The sequence below is a fragment of the Aotus nancymaae genome, unplaced genomic scaffold, assembly GCF_030222135.1.
Source record: "Aotus nancymaae isolate 86718 unplaced genomic scaffold, 86718_ANA_hifiasm-v0.15.2.pri h1tg000053l, whole genome shotgun sequence".
Taxonomy (NCBI): domain Eukaryota; kingdom Metazoa; phylum Chordata; class Mammalia; order Primates; family Aotidae; genus Aotus; species Aotus nancymaae.
This window is the reverse complement of record NW_026988467.1, coordinates 10,575,131-10,593,708: the sequence shown is the minus strand read 5'-3', so window position 1 is coordinate 10,593,708 and position 18,578 is coordinate 10,575,131. Positions and strand designations below refer to the sequence as shown.

At 44.4% G+C, this 18,578-nt stretch overlaps 1 protein-coding gene across 1 annotated transcript in view; it reads left to right on the top strand.

Moving 5' to 3' along the window:
* LOC135269501 (putative neuroblastoma breakpoint family member 8) overlaps positions 1-18,578 on the top strand; it is a 38,291-nt gene that overhangs the window by 13,092 nt on the left and 6,621 nt on the right. The window contains exons 5-12 of the mRNA XM_064363701.1: positions 935-1,040; positions 3,002-3,211; positions 4,373-4,477; positions 5,044-5,253; positions 6,431-6,535; positions 7,102-7,311; positions 8,480-8,584; positions 9,151-9,360. Coding sequence (XP_064219771.1) covers positions 1,010-1,040; positions 3,002-3,211; positions 4,373-4,477; positions 5,044-5,253; positions 6,431-6,535; positions 7,102-7,311; positions 8,480-8,584; positions 9,151-9,360 — 1,186 coding nt within the window. The 5' untranslated portion in view covers positions 935-1,009. The remainder of the gene's footprint in view (positions 1-934; positions 1,041-3,001; positions 3,212-4,372; positions 4,478-5,043; positions 5,254-6,430; positions 6,536-7,101; positions 7,312-8,479; positions 8,585-9,150; positions 9,361-18,578) is intronic.

Genomic DNA, 18,578 nt, shown 5'->3' with positions numbered 1-18,578 from the left:
TGTGACAGGGGGCTTTGCCTCTGGGCTCTGCATTTTTTTCTATGATTCTGGAAAACATTTTCTTTTTCTTCTTCCCCCACTCTTTTGGTTCTTCCCCTTTCTCCTCATGGCAGCATCCTCCACTTAATCCTTGTTGCGTCATCCCCGGCGGAATTGGTCAGATATTGCCTGTGTCACGATCCTGACCATCTCCACGAGGGGCTGTCCTTGTGAGCCCATGCTCCTCTTCACTGTCCTGACCTCTCGCAGTCATGATTGCTTTCAGCTGCCCTGGCTGGTTTAGGAGAAAACCTAAGACTATGGAGTCCCAGAACCAATCTCTGCCCTCTCTATCTCCAAGAGAGGAAGAAAATAACAGGGATCTTCATGGAGAAATGACCCACGCGAGGGCCTGGACTCTCCAGCAGTTACAGCAGAAGAAAGTTTTTGAAGAAGAGTAGAGGAACTGAGAGCCCCAGCCAGGAAAGCAGGGTTGTGTGAAACGGTGTTTGATCCTATGTGCTCCCTGCCCCAATCTAGCAGCTAGTGAATGACAGCTGACCAAGTATAAATGCCAGGACTATAGAACTGTGATAAAGGGTTTGTCCAAGGAAAGGGGCTTTTACTATTTTTGTTTTCACGGAGGAAATGGCTATTTTTCATCTAAAGTTTCTGAAAGGCAGCAGTGAGCTTCTGGAGGGTGAGTTACCTGCTCTGCACAGGGAGACTGAGTCCAAGGCTTGTGTGTGGGATCTGCTGCCACCAAGTGGTGAGGGAGGGAGCCTGGGAGAGTCAGTCTTTGTAGGCTTCAGGTTCCTCATCGGGAAGGTAGGGGCTTATTGTACCTCTCTGAGGTCCGTTCCTGCTCTGTTTTCTCTGAGTCTCTGAGGAATTGAGATGGTTTTCAATGCTGCCTGGGACCTTCAGCTGAGACCTGACTCTGTGTTTCCTGCAGGAGCCTGAGCTGAGTCTACACGCTGGAATCCGAGAGCTGAGGGAACAGGCGGAGAAAAGTCAGCAGGTTTAAGGGATGAGAATAATCCACAAAGGACAAGCCATTGGTAAATGAAAACCAAAGAAGGAGAGAATAAGGACAAACTGGGACAGAAGCCTCAGGGGAAATGGGCAATGCCTATGATCATTTAAATTCTCAAGGAACAGCATGAGCTGAGCAGTGTGGACTGAGAGAGAAACTTACTCCACAGGAGTCTCCTGCCTCTGGCCAGAGAGAGCCATAGGGTAGATCAGAGCTGGTTTATGGTGAGGGGCAGCTTCAACTCCAAGAGGGGGAGGATACAACCGTCAGCCCCCGCCCCAGACCCAGGAGCCTCGACCTCAGGGCTGCTGTAGCAGTGGATACTCTTGACGTCAGTGTGGGTAAGAGGGAATAACCGTGCTTGGAGAAGGGTGGAGATGTCCATTCTTACATCAAACAGCTCTGCCCTAGGTCAGGTGCCAGAGTAAGTGTCCCATGATTGTATACGAAGCAGTGATACTTATACTATTCTTCTGCAGCTTCAGTTGAGGGAAGTTTCTCAGAAACATTTATTGAGTACTTAATTTTCTTTTTTTTTTTTTTTGAGACGGAGTTTCGCTCCCATTGCACCCTCACCTCAGGCAAGCCTGCAGCCAAACATAGGAGACCTGGGCTACAGAACAGTCTCCCAAGTCCCAGGCTCACAAAACCTAGGTGGCGATGAAAGCTGAGAAAGTGAGGAGGTGGTTCAGGGGATCACTCTTCCCTCCTCGTTCCTCTCATCTCAAATTCACCTTCTGTTGCACAGCAACACGGAGGACCACCAACCACCCCTGACCATCACCTTGATCTTGCTGTGTTTGGTTAGGGGGATGCAACCACACATCAACGGTGTTAGACCAACTCAGAAAAATATCTGTCAAACAGTATTCCATAAGGACCGCTCATGGCCCTGTTGTTTTCAACATATGGAAAAAACGAAAACAACAAAATCATATCAGGTTTACAGGACTTCCCAAGATAGATGGTCACACATGCTTTCAGGAGATCTCTATAGAAATGATTTTGATGACTTGATACCTTGAAAAGAGCTCTTCTGGGACTAGAATGACATCCATAAGTGACAACAATGAGATGTAATGTTCAGTCACATTAAAAAACAAACCATCTCACATAGAGGAAGCTTTGGACCTAGGGACGTCACATTGGTCTTAAGTATAATGAAAAGCCTCTTCTGCCACAAACATCAGCTTAGTGGTATCTGCCAGTAAGAAAAAATAAATCAGCGTAACCATGGGATGCAGCAAGAAGAATATTGTGCCAGGAAAGAAAACATTTTTTAAGAATGAATTACTCATTCACTTTCTAGTGGATACAGAAAAAACTGCAGAAGACTCAGAGGATATCATGGCAGTGTAATAGGTTGATATCTTAAACTTGTGGAAAAGCCTTCAATTCTGTTTTAACATATGAGAAGGTGGGGTGACTGACTTCATGACTAGCATTAAGAAAATATCACGTGTTGGGAAACTGTTTCTGCCTTGATGATTTTATACACACGAGATGAAAAATGAGGCACATGCTTACATTATATTGGGAATGAGATGGGACTGGCATTGTCACAAGGGTACACAAATACTGAAAGTGACTGATAGAGGAAAGGTCCCCATCGGTTATGACCTCAGGTGAGACCAGGAGGCCTGTGTTTTAGCAAAGCCTGGGCAGTTGGGATGAAGGGCTCCTAAGATTCCATGACACGCCCAGGTTCTAATTCAGTTATTGCAACAGCAGACTGTTACCTGGGACACTGGCCACTAGCTCCCACACTCTTGTGAGAGTCTGAGCTACAGGCAGCGCCTTCAGCTCTCAGCTCAAGCATTGTGAACCTTGTTTTTGCAGTTAAGGACCCTAAAGTGCTGTGAGGAGGGATCAGGTTTTTCTCAACAGTAAGTTAAGAATTTGAGTTACTGACATCCCCTAGTCCTGATTAAACCTATTTGATTTCCAGTTTTTAACCCATCATGTGTTTGGGTTTCTTCTCCCCAGTCCCTGGCTCTACCTGTGGTGCCCCAAACGTCAGCATGGTGCCATCCAGCAGGACATGTTCCGGGAACACCACAGAGGCAAACTTTACAGACACCCTCGAAAATTCCTACTCCCATCAGGAAGAGACCAAACCGAATATCAGAGACAGCAAAAATAGACTTCTTATGACCCAGGTGGCCTACTTCCTGAACTACCAGCTGAAGACATACAGTAAGTTGTTTAGGTTTACCACCAGGAAAGTGATGAATGGTGTCCTGTCTTGTCTCGAGAAACTAACCTTTCTCTTCATCAAAATTAGTTTCATCCTTCCCATACTTGTAGAAAATAGCAATGGTTATTTTAACATTTAGTTGAAGATGGAAGACAGTGGTGAAAGTATTTAGCAGCTTTTCCACGTCTGCAGTAAGGTGGGTGTGGGACTAAGGTTGAAATCCCAGGTATTGATTTCTGACACAGGCACAGAACCATCTGTTTTTTTCAGCAAAAGGCTAAATCGTGTTTACAGGAATCCTCTCTGTACCGTATAAGATCCTACAGACAAGTAGCATTTAGTCTGTTGGTCTAAATGTCTGAGGCTACTAAACTTCCGTTTGGTTCCGGTTTATGCTGAGGCCCAGTAGGCAAAGCTGTGTTCTGGGGACACTGGGGGAAACACAGTGATAGCACACAGTACCCACTGTGGGGAGCTTGAAGGGGACCCTGCTCCTACTAGAACTTGTGGTATCTGTAAGTGGCACCATCAAGAGCAGGGAGTACCCTGGTACTGGTGCCTCAACTCCTCATTAGCTGGCATCCCCGGTGGGCACCACCACACCTGGCTAATTTTTGTATATTTAGCAGAGGCGAGGTTTCACCCTGTTGGCCAGGCTGGTCTTGAACTCCTGAGGTCAAGTGATCTGCCCTCTCAGGCCTCCTAAAGTGCTTGGATTCCAGGCGTGAACAGATTCTTTTTTCAGTAAAGGTTATTAGAATTCCTCCGTTGGTCCAGTCTCTTATAAAAATTTCTCTCAGAATTCATTGACAATGATATACGATTGGATAAATCAGTATTGCAGCAACACTTCTGGAAAGTATTTAGGGCAATTTTTGAAGATTTTGGAGAAAAGGTTTTAATGTTTTGCATTGACTTAGGTCAGAGGATACGTGATTAAGATCTAGCAGATGAGGGAGATTTTGTCCCATGGATCTGAAAAGCAGGCTCATCTACTTCTAGGGCAACTTAGTCTAGGGCCTATTAGAACATTCTCATCACAATACCACATTCTTACATTGAGAATCTTTTAAGTCCTTGTGCTATGAGTGGACACTGATTTGGTCTTGTGTGAAGTATGATTTGCTTAATGTGACCTGCTCTTCTGAATTTGTCTACAGGAGATCGGAAAGATAATGATGAAGAACAGAAATGCAGAGACAGGAAAAATAAACTTCTTATGAGTCAAGTGGGCTACTACCTGGGCTGCCGGCTGAAGACGGAAGGTAACTTCTTTAGGTTCACTGTCATGAAAGTGATGAACAATGTCCTATCCTGTCTTGTCTATGAGAAACGATACATTCTCTTCTTCCAAGTTAATTTCATCCTTCCCATACTTCTAAGAAAATAACAGTGGGTAATGTAACGTTTTGTTAAAGATGGAAGACAGAGGCCAAAGTATTTAGCAACTTTTCCACGCCTGCAGTAAGGTGCGTGTGGGCCTAGTGTTAATATCTCAGCTATTGATTCCTGACACAGGCACAGAGCCAGCTGTTTTTCTCAGCAAGAGGCTAAATCATGTTTACAGGAATCCCCTCTAGCATATAAGATCCTGCAGAACTCAAAAGCAAGATAAAGGTAGAAGTGTTTATTTCCTGGTTTCAAGGTGACTGTGTAGCTAAGACAAGTTGACTTTAAGGAGATCAAGAGTGGAGATGAGAAGAGTAAAAGCGGGGAAACGACATCTTCAAATCAATAGGCAAGGCTGTCAGTGACATCCCTCAGTCCCGATTAAACCAGTTTGACGTTACCAGTTTCTAATCCATCATGTGTCTGGGTTTCTTCTCCCCAGTCCCTGGCTTTCTGTGTTCTGCCACAAACATCAGCAAGGTGGCGTCTGGCAGGCCTCCTTCCAGAAAAAACACAGAGGTGAACGTTCCAGAAGGCTTTGAGAAATCCTGCTCCCGGCAGGAAGAAAACAAACCGAATTTCAGAGACAGCAAAAATAGACTTCTTATGACCCAGGTGGCCTACTTCCTGAACTACCAGCTGAAGACATACAGTAAGTTGTATAGGTTGACCACCACAAAAGTGATGAATGATGTCCTGTGTTGTCTTGAGAAACCAACCAATTTCTTCATGAAAATTAATTTCATTCTTCCCCTACTTGCAGAAAATAGAAATGGTTATTTTAACATTTAGTTAAAGATGGAAGTCAGAGGCCAAAGTATTTAGCAACATTTCCACCTCTGCAGTAAGGTGGGTGTGGGACTGGGGTTACAATGCCAACTGTTGATTCCTGACGCAGGCACAGAACCACCTGTTTTTCTCAGCCAAAGGCTAAATCATGTTTACAGGAATCCTCTGTGTACTGTATAAGATTTTGCAGACAGGTAGCATCTAGTCTGTTGGTCTGAATGTCTGAGGCTACTGAACTTCTACTCATTTGCAGTATCTCCTGAGGCCCAGTAGGCAAAGCTGTGTTCTGGGGACACTGGGGGAAACACGGTGATAGCACACAGTACCCACTGTGGGGAGCTTGAAGGGGACCCTGCTCCTACTAGAACCTGTGGTATCTGTAAGTGGCACCATCAAGAGCAGGGAGTACCCTGGTACTGGTGCCTCAACTCCTCATTAGCTGGCATCCCCGGTGGGCACCACCACACCTGGCTAATTTTTGTATATTTAGTAGAGGCGAGGTTTCACCATGTTGGCCAGGCTGGTCTTGAACTCCTGAGGTCAAGTGATCTGCCCTCTCGGGCCTCCTAAAGTGCTCGGATTCCAGGCGTGAACCACCACGCCTGCTCCACAGATTCTTTTTTCAGTAAAGGTTGTTAGAATTCATCCGTTGGACCAGTCTCCTATATAAATTTCTCTCAGAATTCATTGACAATGATATACGATTGGATAAATCAGTATTGCAGCGACACTTCTGGAAAGTATTTAGGGCAATTTTTGAAGATTTTGGGGAAAAAGTTTTAATTTCTTGCATTGACTTAGGTCAGAGGATACATGATTAAGATCTAGCAGATGAGGGAGATTTTGTCCCATGGATCTGAAAAGCAGGCTCATCTACTTCTAGGGCAACTACTCCAGGGCCCGTTAGAATATTCCTGTCACAATACCACATTCTTACACTGACAATATTTTAAGTCCTTGTGCTATGAGTGGACACTGATTTGGTCTTGTGTGAAGTGTGATTTGCTTCATGTGACCTGCTCTTCTGAATTTGTCTGCAGGAGATCGGAAAGATAACGATGAAGAACAGAAATGCAGAGACAGGAAAAATAAACTTCTTATGAGTCAAGTGGGCTACTACCTGGGCTGCCGGCTGAAGACGGAAGGTAACTTCTTTAGGTTCACTGTCACGAAAGTGACGAACAATGTCCTGTCCTGTCTTACCTATGAGAAACGATACATTCTCTTCTTCCAAGTTAATTTCATCCTTCCCATACTTCTAGGAAAATAGCAATGCGTAACGTAACATTTTGTTAAAGATGGAAGACAGAGGCCAAAGTATTTAGCAACTTTTCCACGCCTGCAGTAAGGCGCGTGTGGGCCTAGTGTTAATATCCCAGCTATTGATTACTGGCACAGGCACAGAGCCAGCTGTTTTTCTCAGCAAGAGGCTCAATCATGTTTACAGGAATCCCCTCTAGCATATAAGATCCTGCAGAACTCAAAAGCAAGATAAAGGTAGAAGTGTTTATTTCCTGGTTTCAAGGTGACTGTGTAGCTAAGACAAGTTGACTTTAAGGAGATCAAGAGTGGAGATGAGAAGAGTAAAAGCGGGGAAACGACATCTTCAAATCAATAGGCAAGGCTGTCAGTGACATCCCTCAGTCCCGATTAAACCAATTTGACGTCACCAGTTTCTAATCCATCATGTGTCTGGGTTTCTTCTCCCCAGTCCCTGGCTTTCTGTGTTCTGCCACAAACATCAGCAAGGTGGCATCTGGCAGGCCTCCTTCCAGAAAAAACACAGAGGTGAACGTTCCAGAAGGCATTGAGAAATCCTGCTCCCGGCAGGAAGAAAACAAACCGAATTTCAGAGACAGCAAAAATAGACTTCTTATGACCCAGGTGGCCTACTTTCTGAACTACCAGCTGAAGACATACAGTAAGTTGTATAGGTTGACCACCACAAAAGTGATGAATGATGTCCTGTGTTGTCTTGAGAAACCAACCAATTTCTTCATGAAAATTAATTTCATTCTTCCCCTACTTGCAGAAAATAGAAATGGTTATTTTAACATTTAGTTAAAGATGGAAGTCAGAGGCCAAAGTATTTAGCAACTTTTCCACATCTGCAGTAAGGTGGGTGTGGGACTGGGGTTACAATCCCAACTATTGATTCCTGACGCAGGCACAGAACCACCTGTTTTTCTCAGCAAAAGGCTAAATCATGTTTACAGGAATCCTCTGTGTACTGTATAAGATTTTGCAGACAGGTAGCATCTAGTCTGTTGGTCTGAATGTCTGAGGCTACTGAACTTCCACTCATTTCCGATTTCTCCTGAGGCCCAGTAGGCAAAGCTTTGTTCTGGGGACACTGGGGGAAAGCACACAGTACCCACTGTGGGGAGCTTGAAGGGGACCCTGCTCCTACTAGAACCTGTGGTATCTGTAAGTGGCACCATCAAGAGCAGGGAGTTCCCTGGTACTGGTGTCTCAGCCTCTCAATCAGCTGATATCCCCGGTGGGCACCACCACACTTGACTAACTTTTGTATTTTCAGTAGAGGTGGGGTTTCACCCTGTTGGCCAGGCTGGTCTTGAACTCCTGAGGTCAAGGGATCTGCCCTCCTGGGCCTCCTGAAGTGCTGGGATTCCAGGCATGAGCTACAATGCTGGCTCCACAGATTCTTTTTTCAGTAAAGGTTGTTAGAATTCATCCCTTGGTCCAGTCTCCTATATAAATTTCTCTAAGCATTCATTGTCCATGACATATGATGAGATAAATCATTATTGCAGCAATACTTCTGTAAAGTAGTCAGGGCAATTTTTGGACGATTTTGGGGAAAGCGTTTTAATTTTTTGCACTGACTTAGGTCAGAGGATATGATTAAGATCTACCAGAAGAGGGAAATTTTGTCCCATGGATCTGAAAAGCAGGCTCATCTACTTCTAGGGCAACTTAGTCTAGGGCCTGTTGGAACAATCCAGTCACAATACCACATTCTTACACTGAGAATATTTTAAGTCCTTGTGCTATGAGTGGACACTGATTTGGTCTTGTGTGAAGTGTGATTTGCTTCATGTGACCTGCTCTTCTGAATTTATTTACAGAAGATCGGAAAGATAATGATGAAGAACAGAAATGCAGAGACAGGAAAAATAAACTTCTTATGAGTCAAGTGGGCTACTACCTGGGCTGCCGGCTGAAGACGGAAGGTAACTTCTTTAGGTTCACTGTCACGAAAGTGATGAACAGTGTCCTGTCCTGTCTCGTCTATGAGAAATGATACATTCTCTTCTTCCAAGTTAATTTCATCCTTCCCATACTTCTAGGAAAATAGCAATGCGTAATGTAACATTTTGTTAAAGATGGAAGACAGAGGCCAAAGTATTTAGCAACTTTTCCACGCCTGCAGTAAGGCGCGTGTGGGCCTAGTGTTAATATCCCAGCTATTGATTCCTGACACAGGCACAGAGCCAGCTGTTTTTCTCAGCAAGAGGCTAAATCATGTTTACAGGAATCCCCTCTAGCATATAAGATCCTGCAGAACTCAAAAGCAAGATAAAGGTAGAAGTGTTTATTTCCTGGTTTCAAGGTGACTGTGTAGCTAAGACAAGTTGACTTTAAGGAGATCAAGAGTGGAGATGAGAAGAGTAAAAGCGGGGAAACGACATCTTCAAATCAATAGGCAAGGCTGTCAGTGACATCCCTCAGTCCCGATTAAACCAATTTGACATCACCAGTTTCTAATCCATCATGCGTCTGGGTTTCTTCTCCCCAGTCCCTGGCTTTCTGTGTTCTGCCCCAAACGTCAGCAAGGTGGCATCTGGCAGGCCTCCTTCCAGAACAAATACAGAGGTGAACGTTCCAGAAGGCATTGATATATCCTGCTCCTTACAGGAAGATAGCAAACTGAATATTGGAGTCAGCAAAAATAGACTTCTTATGAGTCACGTGGACTACTCCCTGAACTACCAGCTGAAAACATGCAGTAAGTTGTATAGGTTGGCTACCATGAAAGTGATGAATGATGTCTTGCCTTGTCTAGAGAAACTAACCGTTCTCTTGATCAAAATTAATTTCTTCCTTCGCATACTTGTAGAAAATAGCAATGGGTATTTTAACATTTAGTTAAAATGGAAGAGAGACGCCAAAATATTTAGCAACATTTCCATATCTGCAGTAACGTGGGTGTGGGACTGGGGTTACAATCCCAGCTATTGATTCCTGACCCAGGCACAGAACCACCTGTTTTTCTCAGCAAGGGACTAAATCCATGTTTACAGGAATCCTCTCTGTACCATATAAGATCCTACAGACAAGTAGCATCTAGTCTGCTGGTGTAAATGTCTGAGGCTACTGAACTTCCATGCAGTTCCAGTTTCTGCTAAATGCCCAGGAGGCAAAGCTGTGTTCTGGGGACCCTGGGGGAAACATGGCGATAGCAGGCTGTATCCACTGTGAGGAGCTTAAAGGGGACCCTACTCCTAATAGAATCTGTGGTGTCTGTAAGTGGCACCATCAATAGCAGGGAGTACTCTGGTACTGGTGCCTCAGCCTGCCAATTAGATGGGATCCCCACTGGGCACCACCACACCTGTCTAATTTTTGTATTTTATGTAGAGGCAAGGTTTCACCATGTTGGCCAGGCTGGCCTTGAACTCCTGAGGTCAGGTGATCTGCGTGCCTAGGCCTCCTAAGTTGCTTGGATTCCAGGTGTGAGCAACCATGCTGGCTCCACAGATTCTTAAGTAAAGGTTGTTAGAATTCATTCGTTGGTCCAGTCTCCTATATAGATTTCTCTAACCATTCCTTGACCATCATATATGATGAGATACTTAGTATTGCAGCAACCCTTCTGGAAAGTAGTTAGGGCAATTTTTGAAGATTTTGGGGGACAAAGTTTTCATTGTTTGCACTGACTTAGGTCAGAGGACACATGACTAATATCTACCAGATGAGAGAGATTTTATCCCGTGAGTCTGAAAAGCAGGCTCATCTGCTTCGGAGGCGACTTAATCTAGGGCCAAATAGAACATTCCAGTCAGAATATCATATTCTTACACTGAGAATACTTTATGTTCTTGTGCTGTGACTGGACACTGATTTGGTCTTGTGTGAAGTGTGATTTGCTCAATGTGACCTGCCCTTCTGAATTTGTTTACAGAAGATCAAAAAGATCATGAGGAGGAACAGAAATACGGAGACAGCAAAAATAAACTTCTTATGAGTCAAGCGGCCTACTACCCGGGCTGCCAGCTGAAGACGGAAGGTAAGTTCTGTAGGTTCACTTTAAGAAAGTGCTGAACGATATTCGGTCTTCTCTCTGAGAAACTGAACACTCTCTTCATCAGAATTCATTAAATTTTTCCCATACGTCTCGGCAAATATAAATGGGTACCTTAACATTTTGTTAAAAATGGATGAGAGAGGCCAAAGTATGTAGAACCTTTTCCACGTCTGCAATAAGGCAGGTGTGGGACTGAGGGTAAAATCTCAGCTGTTGATTTCTGACACAGGCGCAGAACCACCTGTTTTTCTCAGCAAGAGTCTAAATAATCTTTACAGGAATCCTCTCTGTATCACGTAAGATCGTGCAGACAAGTACCATCAAGTCTGTTCGGTTCCGGTTTCTGCTGAGGCCCAGTAGGCAATACAGTGTTCTGGGGACACTGGCGTTAACACGGTGATGGCACACAGTACCCACTGTGAGGAGCTTGAAGAGGACCCTTCTCCTAATAGAATCTGTGTTATCTGTAAGCAGCACCGTCAAGAGCAGGGAGTACCCTTGTATTCGTGACTCAGCCTGTTAGTTAGCTGGGATCCCCGGTGGGCACCAACACACTTGGCTAGTTTTTGTATTTTTATTAGAGGCTGGGTTTCACCATGTTGGCCAGGCTGGTCTTGAACTCCTGAGGTCAAGTGATCTGCCTTCCTGAGCCTCCTAAATTGCTCCGATTCCAGGCGTGATTCAATGTGCTGGCTCCACAGATTCTTTTTTCTGTAAAGGTCGTTAGAATTCATCCATCGGTCTCCTATATAAATTTCCCTAACCATTTGTTGACCATCATATGTGATGAGATAAGTCAGTATTGCCTCAATGCTTCTGGAAAGTAGTGAGGGCAATTTTTGAAGATTTTGGGGAAAATGTTTTAATTGTTTGCGCTGACTTAGGTGAGAGGATAAGTGATTAAGATCTACCAGATGAGGGAGATTTTGTCCCATGGAACTGAAAAGGAGACTCATCTACTTCTAGGGCGACTTGACCTAGGGACCAGTAGAACATTCCCATCAGAATATCACGTTCTTAAACGGAGAATATTTTTGGTCCTTGTGCTATGAGCGGACACCGATTTGGTCTTGTGTGAAGTGCGATTTCCTTAATGTGACCTGCTCTTCTGAACTTGTTTACAGATGATCGGAAATGTCACGAGGAGGAACAGAAATACGGAGACAGCAAAAATAAACTTATTAAGTGTGAAGTGGCCTGCTACATGGGCTGCAGGCTGAAGACGGAAAGTAAGTTCCATAGGTTCACCATCACCAAAGTGCTGAACGCTGTTCTGTGTTTCCTCTGAGAAACTAGAGGCTCTCTTCATCAGAATTAATTTCATTTTTACCATACGTCTAGGAAGATATCAATGGGTACCTTAACATTTTGATAAAGGTGGACGAGCGAGGCCAAAATATGTAGCACCTTCTCCACATCTGCAATAAGGCGGGTGTGGGACTGAGGGTAAAGTCTCAGCTGTTGACTTCTCACACAGGTGCAGAACCACCTGTTTTTCTCAGCAAGAGTCTAAATCATGTTTACAGGAATCCTCTTTGTACCACATAAGATCCTGCAGACAAGTAGCATCTAGTCTGCTGGTCTAAATGTCTGAGGCTGCTGAACTTCCTTCCACTTTCTGCTGAGCAGCAGTAGGCAAAGCAGTGTTCTGGGGACACTGGGGTAAACACGGTAATAGCACACAGTGTCCGCTGTACGGAGCTTAAAGAGGACTCTGCTCCTTACACAACCTGTGGTATTGGTAAGTGGCACCATCAAGAGCAGGGAGTAGCCTTGTATTCATGACTCAGACTGTTAGTTAGCTGGGATCCCCGGTGGACACCAACACACTTGGCTGGTTTTTGTATTTTTAGTAGAGGCTGGGTTTCACCATGTTGGCCAGGCTGGTCTTGAACTCCTGAGGTCAAGTGATCTACCTTCCTGGGCCTCCTAAATTGCTCCGATTCCAGGCGTGAGTCACTGTGCTGGCTCCACAGATGTTTTTTATGTAAAGGTTGTTAGAATTCATCCATCGGTCCAGTCTCCTCTATAAATTTCCCTAACCATTTGTTGACCACCATATGTGATGAGATAAATCAGTATTGCCTCAATGCTTCTGGAAAGTGGTGAGGGCAATTTTTCAAGATTTTGGGGAAAAAGTTTTAATTGTTTGCGCTGACTTAGGTGAGAGGATAAGTGATTAAGATCTAGCAGATGAGGGAGATTTTGTCCCATGGAACTGGAAAGCAGGCTCATCTACTTCTAGGGCGACTTAACCTAGGGACCAGTAGAACATTCCCATCAGAGTATCACATTCTTAAACGGAGAATATTTTTGGTCCTTGTGCTACGAGCGGACACTGATTTGGTCTTGTGTGAAGTGCGATTTGCTTAATGTGACCTGCTCTTCTGAACTTGTTTACAGATGATCGGAAATGTCACGAGGAGGAACAGAAATACGGAGACAGCAAAAATAAACTTATTAAGTGTGAAGTGGCCTGCTACATGGGCTGCAGGCTGAAGACGGAAAGTAAGTTCCATAGGTTCACCATCACCAAAGTGCTGAATGATGTTCTGTGTTTCCTCTGAGAAACTAGAGGCTCTCTTCATCAGAATTAATTTCGTTTTTACCATACATCTAGGAAAATATCAGTGGGTACCTTACCATTTTGTTAAAGGTGGACGAGCGAGGCCAAAATATGTAGCACCTTCTCCACATCTGCAATAAGACGGGTGTGGGACTGAGGGTAAAATCTCAGATGTTGATTTCCGACACAGGTGCAGAACCACCTGTTTTTCTCAGCAAGAGTCTAAATAATCTTTACAGGAATCCTCTCTGTATCACGTAAGATCGTGCAGACAAGTACCATCAAGTCTGTTGGTCTAAATGACCGAGGCTACTGAACCTCCGTTCGGTTCCGGTTTCTGCTGAGGCCCAGTAGGCAATACAGTGTTCTGGGGACACTGGCGTTAACATGGTGATGGCACACAGTACCCACTGTGAGGAGCTTGAAGAGGACCCTTCTCCTAATAGAATCTGTGTTATCTGTAAGCAGCACCGTCAAGAGCAGGGAGTACCCTTGTATTCGTGACTCAGCCTGTTAGTTAGCTGGGATCCCCGGTGGGCACCAACACACTTGGCTAGTTTTTGTATTTTTATTAGAGGCTGGGTTTCACCATGTTGGCCAGGCTGGTCTTGAACTCCTGAGGTCAAGTGATCTGCCTTCCTGAGCCTCCTAAATTGCTCCGATTCCAGGCGTGATTCAATGTGCTGGCTCCACAGATTCTTTTTTCTGTAAAGGTCGTTAGAATTCATCCATCGGTCTCCTATATAAATTTCCCTAACCATTTGTTGACCATCATATGTGATGAGATAAGTCAGTATTGCCTCAATGCTTCTGGAAAGTAGTGAGGGCAATTTTTGAAGATTTTGGGGAAAATGTTTTAATTGTTTGCGCTGACTTAGGTGAGAGGATAAGTGATTAAGATCTACCAGATGAGGGAGATTTTGTCCCATGGAACTGAAAAGGAGACTCATCTACTTCTAGGGCGACTTAACCTAGGGACCAGTAGAACATTCCCATCAGAATATCACGTTCTTAAACGGAGAATATTTTTGGTCCTTGTGCTATGAGCGGACACCGATTTGGTCTTGTGTGAAGTGCGATTTCCTTAATGTGACCTGCTCTTCTGAACTTGTTTACAGAAGGTCGGAAATGTCACAAGGAGGAACAGAAATACGGAGACAGCAAAAATAAACTTATTAAGTGTGAAGTGGCCTGCTACATGGGCTGCAGGCTGAAGACGGAAAGTAAGTTCCATAGGTTCACCATCACCAAAGTGCTGAACGCTGTTCTGTGTTTCCTCTGAGAAACTAGAGGCTCTCTTCATCAGAATTAATTTCATTTTTACCATACGTCTAGGAAGATATCAATGGGTACCTTAACATTTTGATAAAGGTGGACGAGCGAGGCCAAAATATGTAGCACCTTCTCCACATCTGCAATAAGGCGGGTGTGGGACTGAGGGTAAAGTCTCAGCTGTTGACTTCTCACACAGGTGCAGAACCACCTGTTTTTCTCAGCAAGAGTCTAAATCATGTTTACAGGAATCCTCTTTGTACCACATAAGATCCTGCAGACAAGTAGCATCTAGTCTGCTGGTCTAAATGTCTGAGGCTGCTGAACTTCCTTCCACTTTCTGCTGAGCAGCAGTAGGCAAAGCAGTGTTCTGGGGACACTGGGGTAAACACGGTAATAGCACACAGTGTCCGCTGTACGGAGCTTAAAGAGGACTCTGCTCCTTACACAACCTGTGGTATTGGTAAGTGGCACCATCAAGAGCAGGGAGTAGCCTTGTATTCATGACTCAGACTGTTAGTTAGCTGGGATCCCCGGTGGACACCAACACACTTGGCTGGTTTTTGTATTTTTAGTAGAGGCTGGGTTTCACCATGTTGGCCAGGCTGGTCTTGAACTCCTGAGGTCAAGTGATCTACCTTCCTGGGCCTCCTAAATTGCTCCGATTCCAGGCGTGAGTCACTGTGCTGGCTCCACAGATGTTTTTTATGTAAAGGTTGTTAGAATTCATCCATCGGTCCAGTCTCCTCTATAAATTTCCCTAACCATTTGTTGACCACCATATGTGATGAGATAAATCAGTATTGCCTCAATGCTTCTGGAAAGTGGTGAGGGCAATTTTTCAAGATTTTGGGGAAAAAGTTTTAATTGTTTGCGCTGACTTAGGTGAGAGGATAAGTGATTAAGATCTAGCAGATGAGGGAGATTTTGTCCCATGGAACTGGAAAGCAGGCTCATCTACTTCTAGGGCGACTTAACCTAGGGACCAGTAGAACATTCCCATCAGAGTATCACATTCTTAAACGGAGAATATTTTTGGTCCTTGTGCTACGAGCGGACACTGATTTGGTCTTGTGTGAAGTGCGATTTGCTTAATGTGACCTGCTCTTCTGAACTTGTTTACAGATGATCGGAAATGTCACGAGGAGGAACAGAAATACGGAGACAGCAAAAATAAACTTATTAAGTGTGAAGTGGCCTGCTACATGGGCTGCAGGCTGAAGACGGAAAGTAAGTTCCATAGGTTCACCATCACCAAAGTGCTGAATGATGTTCTGTGTTTCCTCTGAGAAACTAGAGGCTCTCTTCATCAGAATTAATTTCATTTTTACCATACGTCTAGGAAGATATCAATGGGTACCTTACCATTTTGTTAAAGGTGGACGAGCGAGGCCAAAATATGTAGCACCTTCTCCACATCTGCAATAAGGCGGGTGTGGGACTGAGGGTAAAGTCTCAGCTGTTAACTTCTGACACAGGTGCAGAACCACGTTTTTCTCAGCAAGAGTCTAAATAATCTTTACAGGAATCCTCTTTGTACCACATAAGATCCTGCAGACAAGTAGCATCTAGTCTGTTGGTCTAAATGTCTGAGGCTGCTGAACTTCCATTCAGTGCCACTTTCTGCTGAGCAGCAGTAGGCAAAGCAGTGTTCTGGGGACACTGGGTTAAACACGGTGATAGCACACAGTACCCGCTGTACGGAGCTTAAAGAGGACTCTGCTCCTTACACAACCTGTGGTATCGGTAAGTGGCACCATCAAGATCAGGGAGTAGCCTTGTATTTGTGACTCAGCCTGTTAGTTAGCTGGGATCCCCGGTGGACACCATCACACTTGGCTGGTTTTTGTATTTTTAGTAGAGGCTGGGTTTCACCATGTTGGCCAGGCTGGTCTTGAACTCCTGAGGTCAAGTGATCTACCTTCCTGGGCCTCCTAAATTGCTCCGATTCCAGGCATGACTCACTGTGCTGGCTCCACAGTTTCTTTTTTATGTAAAGGTCATTAGAATTCATCCATCGGTCTCCTCTATAAATTTCCCTAACCATTTGTTGACCATCATATGTGATGAGATAAATCAGTATTGCCTAAATGCTTCTGGAAAGTAGTGAGGGCAATTTTTGAAGATTTTGGGGAATAAGTTTTAATTGTTTGCGCTGACCTAGGTGAGAGGATAAGTGATTAATATCTAGCAGATGAGGGAGATTTTGTCCCATGGATCTGAAAAGCAGACTCATCTACTTCTAGGGCGACTTAACCTAGGGACCAGTAGAACATTCCCATCAGAGTATCACATTCTTAAACGGAGAATATTTTTGGTCCTTGTGCTATGAGCGGACACTGATTTGGTCTTGTGTGCAGTGCAATTTGCTTAATGTGACCTGCTCTTCTGAACTTGTTTACAGATGATCGGAAATGTCACGAGGAGGAACAGAAATACGGAGACAGCAAAAATAAACTTATTAAGTGTGAAGTGGCCTGCTACATGGGCTGCAGGCTGAAGACGGAAAGTAAGTTCCATAGGTTCACCATCACCAAAGTGCTGAACGCTGTTCTGTGTTTCCTCTGAGAAACTAGAGGCTCTCTTCATCAGAATTAATTTCGTTTTTACCATACATCTAGGAAAATATCAGTGGGTACCTTACCATTTTGTTAAAGGTGGACGAGCGAGGCCAAAATATGTAGCACCTTCTCCACATCTGCAATAAGACGGGTGTGGGACTGAGGGTAAAATCTCAGATGTTGATTTCCGACACAGGTGCAGAACCACCTGTTTTTCTCAGCAAGAGTCTGTATAATCTTTATAGGAATCCTCTCTGTATCACCTAAGATCATGCAGACAAGTAGCATCTAGTCTGTTCGTCTAAATGTCCGAGGCTACTGAACTTCCATTTGGTTCCAGTTTCTGCTGAGCACCAGTAGGCAATGCAGTGTTCTGGGGACACTGGGGTTAACACAGTGATGGCACACAGTACCCACTGTGAGGAGCTTGAAGAGGACCCTTCTCCTAATAGAATCTGTGTTATCTGTAAGCAGCGCCGTCAACAGCAGGGAGTAGCCCTGTATTCGTGACTCAGCCTGTTAGTTAGCTGGGATCCCCGGTGGACACCAACACACTTGGCTAGTTTTTGTATTTTTAGTAGGCTGGGTTTCACCATGTTGGCCAGGCTGGTCTTGAACTCCTGAGGTCAAGGGATCTGCCCTCCTGGCCTTCCTGAAGTGCTGGGATTCCAGGCATGAGCCACCATGCCGGCTCCACAGATTCTTTTTTCAGTAAAGGTTGTTAGAATTCATCCATTGGTCCAGTCTCCTATATAAATTTCTCTAACCATTCATTGACCATGACACATGATGAGGTAAATCAATATTGCAGCAATACTTCTGGAAAGTAGTCAGGGCAATTTTTGGAAGTTTTTCGGGAAAGCGTTTTAAATTTTGCACCGACTTAGGTCAGAGGATATGATTAAGATCTACCAGAAGAGGGAAATTTTGTCCCATGGATCTGAAAAGCAGGCTCATCTGCTTCTAGGGCAACTTAGTCTAGGGCCTGTTGGGACAATCCAGTCAGAATACCACATTCTTACACTGAGAATATTTTAAGTCCTTGTGCTATGAGTGGACACTGATTTGGTCTTATGTGAAGTGTGATTTGCTTCATGTGACCTGCTCTTCTGAATTTATTTACAGAAGATCAGAAAGATAACGATGAAGAAAAGAAATGCAGAGACAGCAAAAATAGACTTCTTAGGAGTCACGTGGACTACTCCCTGAACTACCAGCTGAAAACCTGCAGTAAGTTGTATAGGTTGGCTACCATGAAAGTGATGAATGATGTCCTGCCTTGTCTCGAGAAACTAACCGTTCTCTTGATCAAAATTAATTTCATCCTTCGCATACTTGTAGAAAATAGCAATGGGTATTTTAACATTTAGTTAAAATGGAAGAGAGACGCCAAAATATTTAGCAACATTTCCACATCTGCAGTAAGGTGGGTGTGGGACTGGGGTTACAATCACAGCTATTGATTCCTGACCCAGGCACAGAACCACCTGTTTTTCTCAGCAAGAATCTAAATCATGTTT